Source organism: Schistocerca gregaria, chromosome 1 (genome assembly GCF_023897955.1).
Source record: "Schistocerca gregaria isolate iqSchGreg1 chromosome 1, iqSchGreg1.2, whole genome shotgun sequence".
In the NCBI taxonomy this organism is placed as follows: Eukaryota; Metazoa; Arthropoda; class Insecta; order Orthoptera; family Acrididae; genus Schistocerca; species Schistocerca gregaria.
The window spans coordinates 1010627589-1010646018 of NC_064920.1; the positions used below are offsets into that span (position 1 = coordinate 1010627589).

An 18430-nucleotide genomic window follows, 5' to 3' on the forward strand; every position below is an offset into this window, starting at 1 on the left:
TTTTTTACCATCATTCAAATGCTCTGGAAAAGACGCGTATAGTGATGTAACACATATTGCTATTGTGATTCAAACTTTGCTTAGAAGACGGTGGGAAATATTGTATGATTAAAGGTCGAGGCAGTCAGAAGTGGCTGCAGTCTGTAAACATGCCTTGCGCGACCCGAAGGCTGAGTTGCCATGCTCTATGCAGCATGCATGGCCTACGCTACGTAGGCATCTGCCCTCTTTTAAGTGAAACTTGTATCACAATAGCAACATGCGTTACATCACTATACGCGTCTTTTCCAGAGTGTTCGAATGATGGTAATGAAAGTATAGCATCCCATTTAAAAAACATGTACTTGCCTCATTATCTCGGTCAATATAAATGTTGTGATTATTGTGCTTGTACCAATGTATGTGATCCATAGTCCGCATTGATTAGCCAAAAACCGCATGCTGACATGTGCAGTCGCCCCCGGAATAAAGGGGGTGTTACATCTTACGCGACTCACCCTGTATAAAGCAGTGTGTATGTCCCGGACCTCCTGCCAAACCCCTGGATCAATTTCAACCCAATTTGGTTCAGAAACAGCAGGCCTCCCAATTATCAGAACTATGATGTTTGTAACCTCCTATCTCCAATAGTAGCGGAGCTAGAGGCAAAAATGTTTTTTTCCAGCTCATGGTGCTCACTGCATGACAAGCATGTTGAGTGTAAACAATGTAAGCCTGTCAGGTCAACATGCTTTGCAGAGTAGCCTTTCCATGCCCCAGCATGTAGGCTGCTCTGCATGACAGGCATGTTGCAGGAGTCGCATCAACCTGCCTGCTTTATTAAACTGTATTGCATGGGCTCAATGTGCTGATGAGCATGGCTGGGAACAGGTTGAGATGGATGGATAGAGTGAGGGAGAGGAGGAACTGGACAGAGAGAAGGGCTGGAAGGGGGAGGGGAGAGATTCGTAAGGCAGGTGGAGAGTGTGTGTGTGTGTGTGTGTGTGTGTGTGTGTGTGTGTGTGTGTGTTTTAGATTATAAGTGCTCAATGACAAGATTATCAGCAGATAAGATGACTAAAATTGTTGTCACACAGTGAGGAAGCAACTTAGAAAGGGACACTCATTAAATCACTCTCACCTCACTCACATTGACCCACAGAATCACTCTAACTCACACACATTAAGGCAATGGAGAAAGTATGAAAGATGCTATCTCTGGGATTAAAACAGAAGTAAAATGACAGAAGAACTAAAAGAAGTGTACAGGAAAATGTGACTGGCTGACCACTTAAAAAAAAAAAAAAAAAAAACAGTGGTAGGCCACTTAAGCTGTTGACACATTGAGAACATCTTCCTAAACTTTTTGGAAAAAAGTGGGACAAATCACAAAACCTTTAAACTATCACCACATTCATTTGAACATTACATGAAATAGAGGTCAGATCTGTCAGCAAACCTGCCACTGCTCTCTGGTCTGAAAATAAAGCAAAGTCTAACAAGCACCACAGTCTTGAGCGTCCTTTCGTTGGAGCAAGAAGCCATGCATCGTAGGGCTATGGCCTAAGTGAAGATGAGTAACAAGAACCTCATCCCGTCTGAGTGGCTGGAAAAAGGTACGCCACCACTGCACTGTGTGACTTACTAGATGGAGCTTATTTTCTGACACTTCCAGCCACTCATCTTCCCATTGACACAAAATTCTTCACCTCAACAGTGAGGTGATAGCATGTAGGGGGATGACACACTGAAATATCTGAGGATCATGACATACCTCCTTGGCTGCTATATCTGCCCTTTCATTCCCCGCAATACCCATGTGCCTTGGCAACCAGCAAGACCCCTTCTTCTCCATCCTTTGTACTCGGAGTAAGGTGTCCGGGTATGCTGGACTATTTTATTGAAGCATTGCTGAGAATGAAGTGAACTCAAAGAATCTCAACAGATAATAAATTTAGCACTAAAAAAATGTCCCATCTGTTCCAGTCTCCACAATATTGCATATAATTCTGGCTAAAACACCGTAAAGTCTGGAGGCAGTCCGACATTGAGCACACACTCAGTGAAAACAACAGAGTTACCAACAGAGTTCCCTGTTCAGACCCATCTGTAAACACAGCTACATAGTTGGGTTACTCAGTTACACTGTTATAAAATAATGTGTTAAAAACACATGCAAGAGGGAAACCTTCCCTGTACTGCACTAAATTTAAGTTCCTCTGGGCCTCTGTAGCAACCTGACTGGCAATCGGTTAAAACACCGAATTTGAGCCTGTACATACTTCACACTATTGGGCTCAACCACACAATTCACACAGATCCCAAACAGCCTCATTCCCCATGGATTATAGGTAAAGAGGTGTTCCATAGCCGGACAAGCAACAGTATGGTATGCTGGGGAGGTGGAAGTAGCAAGGAACTGACACACCTTACGCACCATGATAAGTTGCCTCTGGATGATAAGCAGCAGTTCACCAGTCTAGCACAGAGACTGGGAATGAGACTGATCTTCTAAGTACCCATGATCCTCTCATGGTGCATAGCATAAATGGTCTTTAGATAAATAAGGACTTACTGACCCATACACTGTGCACCCATAGTCCAGCCATGATCAGGCAAAGACCCTATAAAACTGGAGCGGACACACCTTGTCCACTCCCCAGGACATGTGGTAAAGACACTTCAAGATGTTCATTGTCTTCTTGGCCTTGCCTTCAGGTCCTCGAGTTGTGGTAACCACCACAATTTTATGTCATAGACGAGGATCATAAACTTCACACAGTTCTGGAGTGCAGAGGAAGATATGGGTAGACAGAGGGTGTTGAGGAAATGGACAGAGAGAGGGGAAGAAGGAGATAGAGAGAGAGAGAGAGAGAGAGAGAGAGAGAGAGAGAGAGAGAGAGACTGGGCAGGAAGACAAAGACAGACAGAGATTGGAGGATGACGTGGACAGACAGACAGAGGAAGAACTAGACACAGAGAGGAGGTGTGTTCAATATATGTGTCGAACACATATGTAGGTAAAGCCACAAGGAAAGGGCTAGTCTTCAATAAATTTAAGTACTGTTTTACATACAGAACTAACTCAACACACACTTCATCAACACAGTACTGATCATCATTTCACTCCACAGGTTGGTATATGTAAGTAAAATTTTAAGGATATATGAGGTTATTTTTGTTCTGGCATAACCACAAGTGCCGGAACGAAGAGGAAAAACACAATACCAGAGAAGGTGATGAGGAAACATCAGCCAAAAGCCCACTGCCAAGGACCGTGCCATTTCAGGAGCAACTTCCGCAAAAAGTGAATATAACTGCCACTCCTGCTAGACTCGGCCACTCAGATCGGATGAGTGAGTACTGGTGATCCACAGACTGGGTGACAAACTTGCATGAACTCTGACTTGGCTGTATATCCCCCTGCTTTTGCGACACCTTTATAAATTCAAGTTAAGTATTGTAAATTCTGCTTCAAAGAAATAAAATTACTAATATTATTTGCTTGAATTATTGTATAGCACTCTGAGAATGCCGCATTCCTTAGACAGCCTACACGAGACCAGTGGGCAAAACCCAACTGGCAAAAAGAATCCTCCAAATTCCATGCCTGGTAGCCACGGCCTTTCAAGAATATTGTCCTCATGCCTTAATTCTCTGTCTTTACTTTGTAGGGGTGCTTCTTGTTTTAACAGTTTGTCATTTTTGCTAATCAATGTTTTCAGGTAGGCGTTGTAGAAAATTTCTTTGATTTTGTCATTATTTAGATTTCTTGCTTTGTCTATTTGTTGCTTTTGTGTCTTCCAACATGACCCCCCACCTGTCCCACCCCCTGCTCAGGCACCACAGCCGCAAGCTTTAGATGTCACACAGCTAATGCAGATGTTTCTGTTTCAGATGCAACAAATATCAGCATTACTCAACAAGGTGCTGCAGCTACTTTTCGACAGTTTATTGAACAAGAGGAGGAATGGCTCGAGGCACATTTGCTAGCTCACAATATTCCAGGTACTGTGGAACTTCCATATCCACCATCCACGGTAGGAAGTGCAGTGTTACATTAATTCAAAGACTCTTTCCTAATGCCACTTCGAGCAGACTGTCGTACGACCAAAAAGTACAGTCCCTAACAAACTATTATGACCACCAAGTGAATGTGGTAGCAGCTGGGTATCTATTCTTTAATTGCAAAAAATGGTCAGAACAAACGTATCACAAGTGGGTAATAGATTTGCAACGTATGACAAGAAAACATAAATTCAAATGGGCTTGCAGTCCTTTATATTCATATGCTATGTTGCGTGATGCGATCATGTAAAATGTACATGATGGTAAACTCAGAGAACAAATTCTGAAACACACTAATCAGTCACTTCAGCAAGTAGTACAAATACTAGATCAGTATGATTCTGGTGCGTTGTCGGCTCATACATTTGAGCAGCCAGATATTTGCTGGGTTGAGTCCCTTGCTTGTAATTGCCCCATTCTGCACTGGTGGCGTGTACTAGCTGCCCTGAGTAAACAACCTTCCTTGCCATGTAGGCAGTTCGCTTTTCCATGGCATGTAAGCAGTTTGCTACAAAGGCGAACAGAATTCAGAATTAAGTCTTGCCATAGGTGTTACTCATGGCAAAACGCCAAGACTGCCCCTCCCGACAAGTTCAGTGTTACGCTTGTGGTAGAAAAGACATGAACAATCCCTAAGTTTGCAACGGAAGAAGCATAAGAATTCAGCCCACTCACAAAAATCCAGTCACAAGACCCATGTCATTAATGCAGTATATTCCAAGTCTGCAACTAGCAAGCATGCAGTTTTGTCAGTGATACATCAGTCAAACTAACTTGTTGTTCATTTACTCACTTGTGGGAATTCGAAATTTCAGTTGGACACAGGTGCCTCAGTCACATTGCTCAATCATCACACATATGAACTGTTAGGATCCCCATGCCTGTCTAAAACTAGCATGCAACTGACAGCTTATAATGGACAAGACATTCCCGTTCTCGGAACATGTATTTTGCCTGCTATGCATTGCTCGCATATGCAAACAGTGACTTTTACAGTGCTACAATCATGCGAGTGTGAGAACATATGTGGTCTTCATTCTTTTGAATTGTTTGGCTTTAAAATGCAGGACAATCTGTTGTCAGTGTCTGCATTCAAAGCAAAAGACAGAGTAGCTAGCTTGCTAAAAGAATTCCTGGAACTCTTTTATGAAGGTTTAGCAAACCCAAAAATGTTGTTATACACTTTACTCTCAAAGACAAAACTCAGCTGAAATTTTGTTGAGCCAGAACTGTTACCATTGCGTTACGGAACAAAGTTACTGCTGAACTTAAAGAATTGCAAGTTATCGGAGTTATTACACCCATATCAGCTAATGAATGGGCAACTCCACTGGTTTTGCTGCACAAATCTTCATGTCACATTAACCTCTGTGTTGACTTTAAGTCTACAGTCAACCCATAACCTGTCATTGATACTTATCCATTGCCACACCCAAAGGATCTCATGGACAGATTAGGCACTGGATGCTATTTTTTCAAAAATTGATTTGCGTGAAGCATATCTTCAATTACTGCTCGATGAAGAATCTCAAAACGTGTATGTAGTGAATACTATTTGGGATTGTTTAAATATTTGCATTTGCCTTTTGGCAGTGCTTCCGCACCCACCATTTGTCAACAGTATTTGGAACAGCTGACTGCACAAGTGCCAAACCGTTCAAACTATTTCCACAATATTGTAGTAGCAGGTTGTACACCTGAAGAACATATTGCAAATTTACATGCCTTGTTCGTGTGTTATCTGATGCAGGACTAAAGTGTAGGCCGGATAAGTGTGATTCTTTTAAACCTGAGTTGCAGTATCTTGGTCATGTCATAAACAGTCAAGGTGTACATCCTCTTAAGTCACATTTGTTAGTCATACGAGATTTGCCAGTCCCTCACAATGTCACAGAATTGCAATCAGTTTTAGGGAAAATGAAGTATTATATTCAGTTCATACCGAATGCTGCACAAATAGCAGCTCCATTGCATCGGTTGCGCCACAAGAATGTCCCCTTTGTTTGGACATGTGAGTGCCAAGTAGCTTTTGAAAAACTTAAAGATGCATTGCTCGGTAATCGATGCTTAGTTCATTTTGATCCGAACAAACCACTTGTATTGCAAGTTGATGCTTCCTCTTACAGAATCGGTGCAGTGCTTTTGCACAGAACTGATGATATAGACAGGCCAATTGCTTTCTCAGCAAAAGTGTTGTCCAAAGCTCAGTGGAACCTTTTCGAAAATTGAAAAAGAGGCTTTGGTTCTTGTGTATGGTGTCACCAAATTCCACCACTATTTGTGTGGCAGAAAATTCTACTTAGTCATGAATCACAAGCCTTCACAGTCCTTGTTTCATACGATGAAACCACTGCTGTACGAACTGCCCAAAACTAGCAAAGATGGGCTTTGTTGTTGTCTCAATACCAATGTGAGATTGTGTATCATCCAGCAGCTCAACATGATAATGCGGATGCACTTTCATGTCTTCCGATTGGTCCTGATACAGACTTTGATGCTTCTGCTGCATCTTGTTGTCACATAGAGGCTCAGGATTCAAAATTGCGTCAGTCTTTCCCGCTGAACTATAAGAAAATTGCACAGGTCACAGAAGCTGACTCAGATTTGAACATTTTGCTCAATTATATTCACACATCTTGGCTCACTCACTGAATAACATAAAGAACTCTGTAGTATGCCGATACTTTGCACATCGTCATAGCCTTGCTGTACAAAATGGTGTGCTTCTTGTTCTAAATGACAGTAGACAGTCACACGTGTTGATCCCTAAAGCTTTGCACAAAGAAGTGTTGAAGTTACTTCACCAAGGACACTGGGGAATTCTTCATACAAAACAGTTAGTGCATCAGCACTGTACTTGGCAGGGTATGGATGCCCAAATAGAACATATAACATCACACTGTCACGCAGGTGTGGAAAATCAGTCCGCTCCACCACAAAAATTTTCTGCTAGGCCTAAGTCACAATCGCCATGGCAACGTGTGCACATAGACTTTGCGGGACCTTTTTGGAACACTTGCTGGTTGATTGTGGTTGACTCGTATAGCAAGTTTCCTTTTGCTGTGCCAATGAACTCGCCAACATCATGTAGCACAATTCATGTGTTGTCGTCAATTTTTTGACTCGAGGATTTACCTGAAGTGATAGTATCAGACATCAGACCTCAGTTCACGTCAAATTAATTTGAAACATTCTGTGAATGCAATGGCATACAGCATCTAACTAGTGCACCATTCCATCTACAGTCAAACGGCAAAGTGTAATGTTTTGTCAGAAACTTCAAGCAGCAGGTGGCCAAACTTCACTCCACACACACCAGGGATCAAGCACTACATCTGTCTCTCAACTCATATCATTTGCTCCCATGCGATGGGCCGCTGTCGGCAGAATTTGTTCATGGCCTCCGCCATCGGACACTGCTCCACCCTCCTCAGCATCTGGCACTGACGGAAGGCCACAAGTATCACTTCGTGCCCCATGATATTGTCTTTTACATGGTTTTTAGTGACAGCAGATGGTGGGCACAAGGTGAGACCATGTATCGACTTGGCGCTTGCATGTATCTTCTTTCAGGTCCCAATGGCTTGCAGCACTGCCATCAAAATCAACTTCGCCTCTGTCATGATCTTTCAGTCTCTCTTCAAACAGATTCATGGGTCAGGAGGACAGTATGGGCACAGCAGCCACCAGAGAGTGTCATCACGACACCACGGGACCATCTCTTGGAGACGGAGCCTTCACCTCCTCTGTCTCCTCTCATCCAACTGATAAGAGTTCGACCCACCCACACTGCAGCAGTCGCAACCTTCTTCATCTGGTTCCTGGCAACAGGAGGTGGAAGCATACCCTTCTGGTCATTTTCGCGGGGACGTTTGTGCCAGAGCATAGGCCAGATGGTGCAGTATGGCCAGAAGCCACACTCCTGCCTCCCCCACAGTGGTCACACTCCATACACAATGATGGCCCATGGTCCATCGCTTTGGGGGGGGGGGGGGATGTTCTGGCGTAACCAGAAGTGCCGGAACGAAGAGAAAGAATGCAAGACCAGAGAAGGTGAGAAGGCGGTGAGGAATCATCAGCCAATAACCCGCTGACAAGGACCGTGCCATGCCAGGAGCAACCTCTGCAAGAAGTGAGTATAAGTGCCACTCCAGCCGCTCAGATCAGATCAGTGTACGAACATTAGTGGAACATATTCACGGAGCATAGCAAGGCCTAGGAGAGAGCGCTACAAATTGAGTATTGGTGATCCACAAACTGGGTGACAAACTTGCATGAACTCTGACTTGGTAGCATGTTGCCCTTCGTTTGTGACACTTTTGTAAATTCAAAGTTAAGTATTGTAAATTCTGCTTCACAGAAATAAAACTAGTAATGTTATTTGCTTGAATTGTTAGTATAGCAACACCGCATCCCTTAGGCACACTAAACGAGACGAGTGGGCAAGAACCAACAATTTTTGTTTGAGTTCTGTTGGATAACTGAACCAAAGCAATTTCATCAACAAACACATTACAACACAAACCTCACAGACCATACATAAAAATACAATAAGAAATACTATACAGTAAATGGTCTAAACCAATGCAAGGAACTTTTGAACAGGATCAAATGAGCAAACCTTTCAACTTGAATGTGTAAAACTGGGGTTTATCACTCACACTTAGTAATGAAAATAAAATAGAAAGAAACTTCCACATGGGAAAAATATATTAAAAACAAAGATTCCAAGACTTACCAAGCGGGAAAGCGTCGGCAGACAGGCACAAGGCTTTTTGCCTTTAAATATGTCTGCTTGTGTATGTGTATGTGCGCATGGATATGTGTGTGTGTGTACGAGTGTACACCTGTCCTTTTTTTCCCCCCAAGGGAAGTCTTTCCGCTCCCGGGATTGGAATGACTCCTTGACTCCTTACCCTCTCCCTTAAAACCCACTTCCTTTCGTCTTTCCCTCTCCTTCCTGAAGAAGCAACCATCAGTTGCGAAAGCTAGTAATTCTGTGTGTGTGTGTGTGTGTGTGTGTGTGTGTGTGTGTGTGTGTGTGTGTGTGTGTGTGTGTGTGTTTTGTTCATTGTGCCTGTCTGCCGGCGCTTTCCCGCTTGGTAAGTCTTGGAATCTTTGTTTTTAATACACTTAGTAATGAAGCATACTGAAAATGAAAACTGAAAAACAGAGCACATCTTTCCATACAATTGTTAATGACATCATCTGTAAATGAAATCACTTTCAAGATGGTTTAACTGAAATCCAAGCATAAATAAAAATATTAGTTTCTGTTAATCATTCATTGTAGTTTTACAGATGCTATATCTAAAATTATTGATAATGGTGATTAACAGTATGACAATGTAGCATTACCTAGAAATATACACGTACTTTTATCTGATCCTCTGCCTGCTGAGCATCCAGGTCCATAACCATTCCTTCTTGGTCCCCTGTCATCTCTTTCACCAAATCAAAAAACCTTTGACGACACTGGACTGATGGAAAGTACATTTGAAAGTCATCAGAGTTTTGGTGTACATACAGGAACAAGCAGCGCTCATCTCTCTTGTATAAACTGGAAGGAGCATGAAAATGTGAGATCAGATTTAATTTTGAGTTACATAAAACTGGCACAAAAATGTTTTTGATATTTTATGACAGGCACTGCTGGGTGTGATTATTACATGAAGTTCACTTCTGTTCATTAGCTTTAGTAATTTATTTTGTCAGAAATATAAATATTGTTCAGGTAAGTTTGAATATGGCCACCTAGTAATCATTTAACACAATACCTATTAGTAAAGCACAAGGACAAAGCAGCTGTTTACCAAAAATAAATGAGTATTGATCTTACCTAACACTTCTAATCTGACTAGCTGCAAAAAGCCATTTGTGCACCTTTCGACATTTTCCCTTCATGCTATCCAGACACATGTTCCATATCTCAATTGACTTTTCTTCTGCTCCAAGATTCACAGTTACATAACTTGGCATGAATACCTTATCTGGCTCCAAAACAAGCATCTATTGAAGATATTCAAAATGAAAATAAGTGATCAAGGAAACCGTGAGAAATAAATAAATTACCTCTACTAACAAAGAATCCTTAAAAAAGAAAACAATTACAAATCTAATGCACAACAAAGTCAATGAAAGGCAGAAAGAGAAGATTCGATAGAGAAGAAGAGTATCTAGAAACCATACAACTAAAACAAAAAGGCCATGACAGAGTTTATAGTTACAAGACTGAATCTCTCACTTTTAGAGCTTTTAATAATTCCTTAATTAGAAGAAAAGCAAAAACAGGCAACAAGAGAGAGGTGTCACTCATCTGCACTATTGACATAAAAGTGACATATAAGACATATAACCAATGTGGAAGTTACCAATACTTTACAGGTACACAAACTGGAATTTTGTGCAATATTTTTTCAAACAGTTAACTAGTGGTATTTTTCCCCAAATGTTCACATCAGTAACCAATTCATTTGCGCAGTTAATTTCTGTAAAATATGTAGCAGAGAAACCAATCCAAGGTCTGCATAAAGATCCACTTTGTCACATTTTGGAAATGTCACTTGCACAATAACGCCCCACCCTTGCATCTCAGGGTATGCTTCACTGAAATTCACATGCATGCTCAGCCAGAATTAGAAACCATCAAAGGATTATTCTTTAGAAACCATCAAAGGATTATTCTATCAAAATGTTCACATTTACCACCATCACCACCTACTTTCCACCTCCTCAAATACAGCAGGAATATGAATATGCAAGAATCTGCAAGAATAAAGGTCTTACTCCAAAATCCACTGCACTTACAAGGAATAAATAGTGCATTTCACTGGTTGGTTTCTCGTTTCCACACCATACTTGTTTCAGGATCACTCCAAAAACTTGAGAAACCCTGTCTGGTTAAGAGATAAAAATGCTGTCATTGCACTTTAAATTAAGGAGAGCTGCCACCACACACAGTAGCTCTGACAGCAAAGGATGCTACTGCTTAGCTTTAGACGAGTTGTTACACTTGAAGGCAGGTTACCAATATTTTCTTGGCCAAAAGAGGCCAAAATAGCACAGATGCTGTCTTGTAATGTGGGACTGATAAATTTCTTTTTAAGAAGATATCTGGCCTTCTAAAACAGATGCTAGAGCACCTCAAACACAGCCAATGAGAGCCAAATCTTTATTAACTCTTTTAACACCAGTACAAGCGTATGATATGTGAATTATGTTACACAGTTTGTAATGTCTCAACATTAGATGAAATACTGAAATACATTGTTGCTGATCAGGTGATGGTTGGTCTACTGAACAAAACTGAGTAAAGAAAAGAGCACACATAGCAGGAAATATACCCTTAGGTGGCAAAATATAAAAGAGTGTATTGAAATCACACTGCACACTCATGTGAAGAAAATCATAGAGAAGAGGTACACTATAGGCGTAAAGAATTATAAAGAAAAGTGATATTGTTCATGCTTACAGTCAATATTCCTCAGTTGCTATTTCACATTGTTTTTCTTGTAGAAAAGTATAACTATTACCCATCTTTTCCAACTGAAATTTATTTTTGTGTTTTTTTTATAGATCACAGAAGAATCCAAAAATAATTATATGAAACATGTTTGATTAAAGTAAAGAATAAATTTCAGCTCCAAAATATGAGCCATTCTTGTGATTCTTGAGTTTCTCCCAGCGTATTTTATAATCAAAATATCCACGGGTGTACTGTCTGTCTACAGTGTCCAACAGGCACAATATTTCGGCGATCATACATGTCGCCATCATCAGGTGAACTGATGGACTGAGCTCCTGTGAACGTGCCGGCACGGAGATCAGAGGGAACTGGGTTCGGTCGCGGCGGTGGCTGATTTAAATACACTCTGCCCGTGGCGTGCTCCTTCCGTCATCCGTGCCTCGCACCATGGTCGTGCAGTGGAACAGATTGCAATGGTGTCTGAGATGACGTCGTCGTGATGGCTCTGTCCGCCGTGGTCGTCACAACTATACCTTTGCTTGATTTATTCTTAATTAATCAAGAGTATAGTTGTGACGACCACGGCGGACAGAGCCATCACACCGACATAATCTCAGACGCTATCGCAATCTGTTCCACCGCGCGACCGTGGCGCGGGGCACGAACGGCGGAAGGGGCGCGCCACGGGCAGAGGGTATTTAAATCGGCCGCCGCCGCAACCGAACCCAGTTTCCTCTGGGCAGCCATAGCGTACGGATTTCCGTGCCGGCACATTCACAGGAGCTCAGTCCGTCAGTTCACTTGATGATGGAAATATGTATGATTGCCGAAATATTGTGCCTGTTTGACACTGTAGACCGGCAGTACACCCGTGGATATTTTGATTATGAGGCATTCTTATCTACAAACAGCAAATATAATGATGTGACATGAAAGTTAGTAATAGTGACCTGACAAGACAACACTAGTGAACAAAAGACTTAGACAACTCACTGAGAATAATGCACGCAACATGAAGAAACAAAAGTTCCCCTGAAAGTTCCAACAAACCACATACCTCAGTGCACTGCACCCAAACCAACAGTATGAGCTCTCCAAAAAATTGTGACATCAGAGACACAAGCCACATATTCACATGACTATAGCAGGAGAGATCACTTGGTCAAACAGTCAAGCACAGCATTAATATTCATAGACAAAAATGTGTACTGTGAAAGCAGGAAGTGAGGAAAAATTAGAGAATCAAGAGCACACTTAATACAAACAGCTTGAAACTGCAGGCAATGACTAAGGTTTTCTCCAAAATGAAAAGAAAGAAAAAGTTGTTACTACTTTAGTGTACGACTGCAAACTCATAGGTTAGATAATTCAAGCACATAGCTCTGAAGTGCATGGAGTAATTTCAATTAAACTTGGTATACAAATTACTTAATATTTGAGACAGTTACGATAGCGTAAGACACCACTAGCATCTCTATACATAATGGTGAGTAGGGAGTGGGAAAATTGTGACATGTAAGCATAAATGTATAATGGCTGTAGCATTTTCAGTCAATATTGGTGCGTATGCGATTATTATCCAAAAAATTCACTCAAGAAATCTACACAACTAGGTGTAAGAATTACTGACCTCTACATATCTTCACAAGGAAAAATATTTAATGCTGCCGATAGGTAATTACTAGCTCCTTCCTGAGGAAGGAGACAGGAACAGATTGGGGAAAGTTAAAAAGAAAGGAAGGGCAGGTCACTCAGACCGGAGGATGAGAGGAACCCAGATGATGGTAGTACAAGGGGAGACAAAGACTAATATAGTTAAGCTAGGTTAGTGTCAAATACTTTTTTATGCATGTTGCAGCAGTGCTAAATATTTGCCCCCTGAAGGTAAGCACTGACCAACAATTATGTGCCACAAAACAAACTACACTACTGTCAGACATGTAGTTTTCAGAGTTGCTGTGCTAATTGGCGAGTCTCAAAGTCATTTAGCCCCAAGGGATGAGAGTGGCTGTAAGAAAGGGTCACACGAAAAATATAACTTTTTAGCAAAATTTGGTACAAATATGACCTACCTACAATCTGGAATAATATATAGGGTAAAAATTAGGTAGGGTGAAGAAGGGGGGAGGGGGGAGACTAAGTGCCTAACCACTGCTAGTGGTGCAGTTGGGTGACAGCAAAAAAAAAAGTTGAAAATGACTCACATACATGTGTCAGATCCATAGTATTGAGGGTTGTTAAACTGAATGGTGACAATCATGACGATAACTAACTGATACAGGTGAGTGTTGGAGTGGTAGTGGGGGTGGGAAATGGGTAATGTATAAACCCTCATAGTAAAATATGCATGGAACATTCAGCCAAACTTGATGCACATACAACTTACTATCTGGAAGCACCAAGGGGTGAAATCTTGCCTAAGTCCAATGCGTGGGTGGGTTTGGGAAGGTGATGACATGGAAAACAATACAAAATGGCCAATATTAATGTAGCACTCAAAGTCATTTGGGATTGTAACCTGATCAGCGAATACAATGGTGACATTTGATCCCTAGTGGTAGGGTAGGAGAGAAAATAGAGTAACATAAAAAAAGGCAATCAACAACGTCAGGAAATCAGTGTGTGTGTGTGTGTGTGTGTGTGTGTGTGTGTGTGTGTGTGTGTGTGTGTGTGTGTGTGCGCGCGCGCTGCCCCTAAATTACACTAAAAAAAATCACCACACAAATATTAAGTAACTGTAACAAGATATCAGACACTTAATTCAACCGTACTGTCAGTTAACTGTATATAAGCATATAAAATATGTTTTCACCCATTCGTAATAAATTTCTATAAAACTATAGTATTCTTCTTCTTTTAACAATGCCATAAATCGTCCTGTCTTCTGATACAGGTTTTGTAAGACACTTCTAACCACACCAATGAATTTTTGGTGTATCTCCCTCTTTACTTTTTTAACTGTTCTCCAGGTCTACCTTTTTGATTATCTCCATTGTTTCTGCAGCACATAAGCACTCTTGTTTATGAATTACATCAACTGTTTTTAATTTAGACTCATGCAAGAGCAGTTTCTTGTTATATAGGTATTTTAAGTTAGCTGAAAAGTGGTCTTCATTTTTCTTGCATTATCTTTAATCATAATCTTCTCCAATCCACTCAATTGAATTCTTTGTTTTTAATTTTCACTCATCACTATGGAAAGTTTTAAGAGCATTTTTAAAGTTGGTCATAAATCCAGTCTTACAGCGAGAGGTTTGTTGCCCTGTCATTTTGCCTGTTCTTTAGAGCTCTTCTGTTCTTTCCTTTGCTCTTTTCCAAGTCACAAGCAAATACATCATCTACATACAGCATCTTAGAAGGTGAAATGCTTATGCATCTAGGATTCATTTTTTTTCCATTTACTCATCACCTTTTCCTAGACACAATTGAATAGAACTAGTGACAGTTCATCTTGGTCTCATCCCAGTCTTGATCTCGAAGGAATCCATGATCTCTCATGAAGTTAGCCTTTAGTTTGGTGTTTGTAAGCATTGCTTGGTGATAATACCTAGTTTTTATATCCAATTCGTACCCTTCCAGAACTTCAAACACTGCCTCTCTATTTACAGTGTTACAGAGTTTCTTAAAGTTAACAAAAACAGCTACATATTTGTTTCAGCCCAACATCTTAAGGATTTTCTTAAAGCTGAAAGTCTTAAGGACGTGATCACCCCTTCCTAGAACCGAATTTGGTACTTGCCCAGATGATGATCCAATCTTTCTTCTACCTTGGTCTGAAGCACTTTGTATTGTATTTTGTGCGGAAACAGAAGTTGGGAAATTCCTCTGTAATTATTAACATTACTTTTGTTCTCTTTCTCATGGAGTGGCTGTATTAGGGTAATTGTTCAGAGATTCTTTCCATCTTTTTAAGGTCTTAAATAAAGGAGGCCAGAATGAGATTACTTTCTGACTTTCCCATTTTATTAAGTTCTTCCACTATGCTATCTTCATCTGCAGTTCTTGAATGCTGTTGATTACAGCATGTTTATCAGCTTTGAATTAGATAGTTACTCAGGGAGAAGAAATAAAATTTTGAGGTTCACCGATGAAAACATAATCCTGTCAGAATGAGCAAAGAACTTGAAAGAACAGGTGATGGAAAGTAGTCGAATTAAACCAGGATATAAAATGCAGACTGTCAACAGTAAGGAAAGCATTTCTGATAAATTTGTATTAAATGGTAACAAATTCCTCTTTAATTATGAAATATTGTTTAACAGTCAGGTTCTGGCACCCTGAGACAGTGGGCACTTGCGTGCGAGTTGTGCTTGTGTCAATGTGTGTGTGTATTCCACTCCAGAATGACTTCGTCTGTGAGCTTTAATATTTTAGTTCTCTTTCCCATTTTGTCTTTCTGCAACTCAGTGCTTCCTCTATATGGTGAGTACGAATCTATCTGTTTCATATTGTTGTTGTTCTATCCAGAACTTTCCATTGCTTGACTTTAATGATGAGCTACACACAAAAAGCAGATGAAGTTACACCATATCTGGAAGCAGAAAAAATCTCAGTAACATTAATAAATGCCAAATCAGTATGGCCACTGATAACATTATTACTTACAGGAAATCTTATGCTATCTCCCACTTCTGTTTTCGTTGATTCCACAAAGTATTCCATCCAAAATCCAAATACTTGTTCCTCAGGAGAAATTTCTGCATCTTCATTTTTCTTTCTGAACCTGTCTATGAGAGAGATGTTTCCTATCGTAGATTTAACGTGCCTGTAAGATGGGTAACAAGTATTAAATTCATCTCTGTATCAGTACTGCATTAAATGGAAAGAAAAATTGTCATCATATTTAACAACATACAGATAATGCAGATTTTTTTAAAGAAATTTCCAAGATTATGTGAAAGTAAAACAAGCATTCCACTGGCAGAGAAACATGCATTTTCATTAGACATGCACTTCAGCCTTATAAATTAGGACACAGTGATATGTTAATCAAAATACTGCTATATCCACATTCCTACTATTCAAATCATCATACAGTGTGCGGTAAAGGGTACATAACATACCAGGATAGTCACCCTCCCTCCTTTCCCCTTTTCACTCTCCACTCTCAATAGTATGCAAGAAGGAATATTGTGATTCCGTTGTACATAAACTCAATTTTCTCAAATTTTATTGTTGTGGTCACAACAAAAGATGTACGCTGAAAGAAGATTTTCGACTCGTACTGGAACACAAGAGCTCAGAATTGTGAGTGAAGGGGGCATTATATGAGTCACAAAATTTCTTATGTATCCTCCAACTGCAATTTATTGAGCATTTTTTGGACTCTCTCGTACTCATGTAACAAACCAGTGACACAAAACACTGCTCTTTCTGTGTCGTTCCTATGACTCCCATCAAGCTTGACTGGCATCCCTTACTATGTCACAATACTCAAAAACTGATAAAGTGAAGGTTTTGTAAATAACCTCAATATTTCTACACCAGGAAAAGTAGAAATAGTATTTCATAATTAGGAATATCGAAATGCTTTTAAAGTCATATTACATGTTTCAATGTAACAAATCTTGTCATCAAACAATGGGAACTCCAGGAAGTAAAATCAATAATGTAGGAAAAGAGAGATTGCTACTTGCTGCAAAGATAACAAAGTTGCAAACAGGCACAATTAAAAGACACTTACACATAAGTTTTCAGCCACAGCCTTCATTGGAAAAAGAGAAGCACACATCATCTATTCACATTAGCAAGTACAACTCACACACACTTGAACACCAACTCCAGCAGCCAGGCCAAAATGCAACTATCATGTGGGGTGGTAGCAGCAATCGGGGGAGGGGCGGGGGGGGGGGGGGGGGGGGCGTCGAAGGGGAAAAGGAAGAAATAACAGTGTTGGGTGAGGGCAGAGAAGAGCACTGTCTGGCTGAATGTGCAGGGACTAGAATGCCAACGGGCGCAGCATCAAGAGGTTGTGAGGCAAGGAGGTGAGGAAAACAGAATGAAAAAGAGGAGGAGGAGCAGGGTAAGATAGGCAGGTGCATTGGCTGATAGTGGCAAACAGAGAATGTAGGAGACAGGGTTGGACAGGAGGTGATAGGACAGAGGGGGTGGAAACTGCTGGGTGAAGGGTGTGGGGACAGTATGTTACTGGAGGTTGAGTCCGAATAAATTATAGGAGCTGAGAATGTGTCAAAAATAACTCCAAAAGCAGCCAGCGAAATCAAGAATGTGCAATGCTTGCAGTAAAGCTGGTAAATGAATGGCTGCCTTCACAGGTGACCCAGCCCCTGCTGGGTTAGGATAAACCTATGACAGGACTTCCCATTCCAGCTTTTTATACTGGTACGACAATCAACCAGCTGCCTACCATGATGAATGGCCACCGACAAACTGTGGCCGAAATCAAAGTAGACCATTCTGTGGCACATCATGCAGCTGAACATAACATCCTTGATTTCAGTGGCTGCTTCACTACCTGAGCCATATGGAATCCTCACCTCCACCACCAGTTTTTCTGAACTGCGCAGATGGGAATTATCATTACAAAACATTCTCCACTCTTGTAATTATCCCAGCATCAACCTATGGTAACATACTCTCCCCACACCCTCCACGAAACAATTTCCACCCCCTCTGTCTTATCACCTCCCATTCCCTGTACCATTCAGACTGCTGCTACCATCCCATGAGATAGTTGCATTCTAGCCCGAAGTGACGGAGTTGCCAGCCATGTGTGAGAGGTGTGCTTGCTTGTATGAATTAATGGTGTGTGCTTCTCTTTCTCTGACAAAGGCTGTGGCCAAAAGCTTACGTGTAAGTGTCTTTTGATTGTGCCTGTTTGCAAATCTTATCATCCCAACAGTTAATACAAAAAAGCAACAAAAGTCATCTGTAAGATAAACTAGGTATTACACCATA

At 40.9% G+C, this 18430-nt stretch overlaps 1 protein-coding gene across 6 annotated transcripts in view; it reads right to left on the reverse strand.

Annotated features, from left to right (window-relative positions):
• Window positions 1-18430, reverse strand: part of LOC126278688 (mitogen-activated protein kinase kinase kinase 15) — a 281737-nt gene that overhangs the window by 133426 nt on the left and 129881 nt on the right. For all 6 annotated transcript variants that reach the window (XM_049978983.1, XM_049978969.1, XM_049978952.1 and 3 more), the window contains 3 exons: window positions 16118-16277; window positions 9887-10056; window positions 9424-9607 (listed from right to left, as the gene is read on the reverse strand). In XM_049978983.1, the coding sequence (XP_049834940.1) occupies window positions 9424-9607; window positions 9887-10056; window positions 16118-16277 (514 nt within the window). The remainder of the gene's footprint in view (window positions 1-9423; window positions 9608-9886; window positions 10057-16117; window positions 16278-18430) is intronic.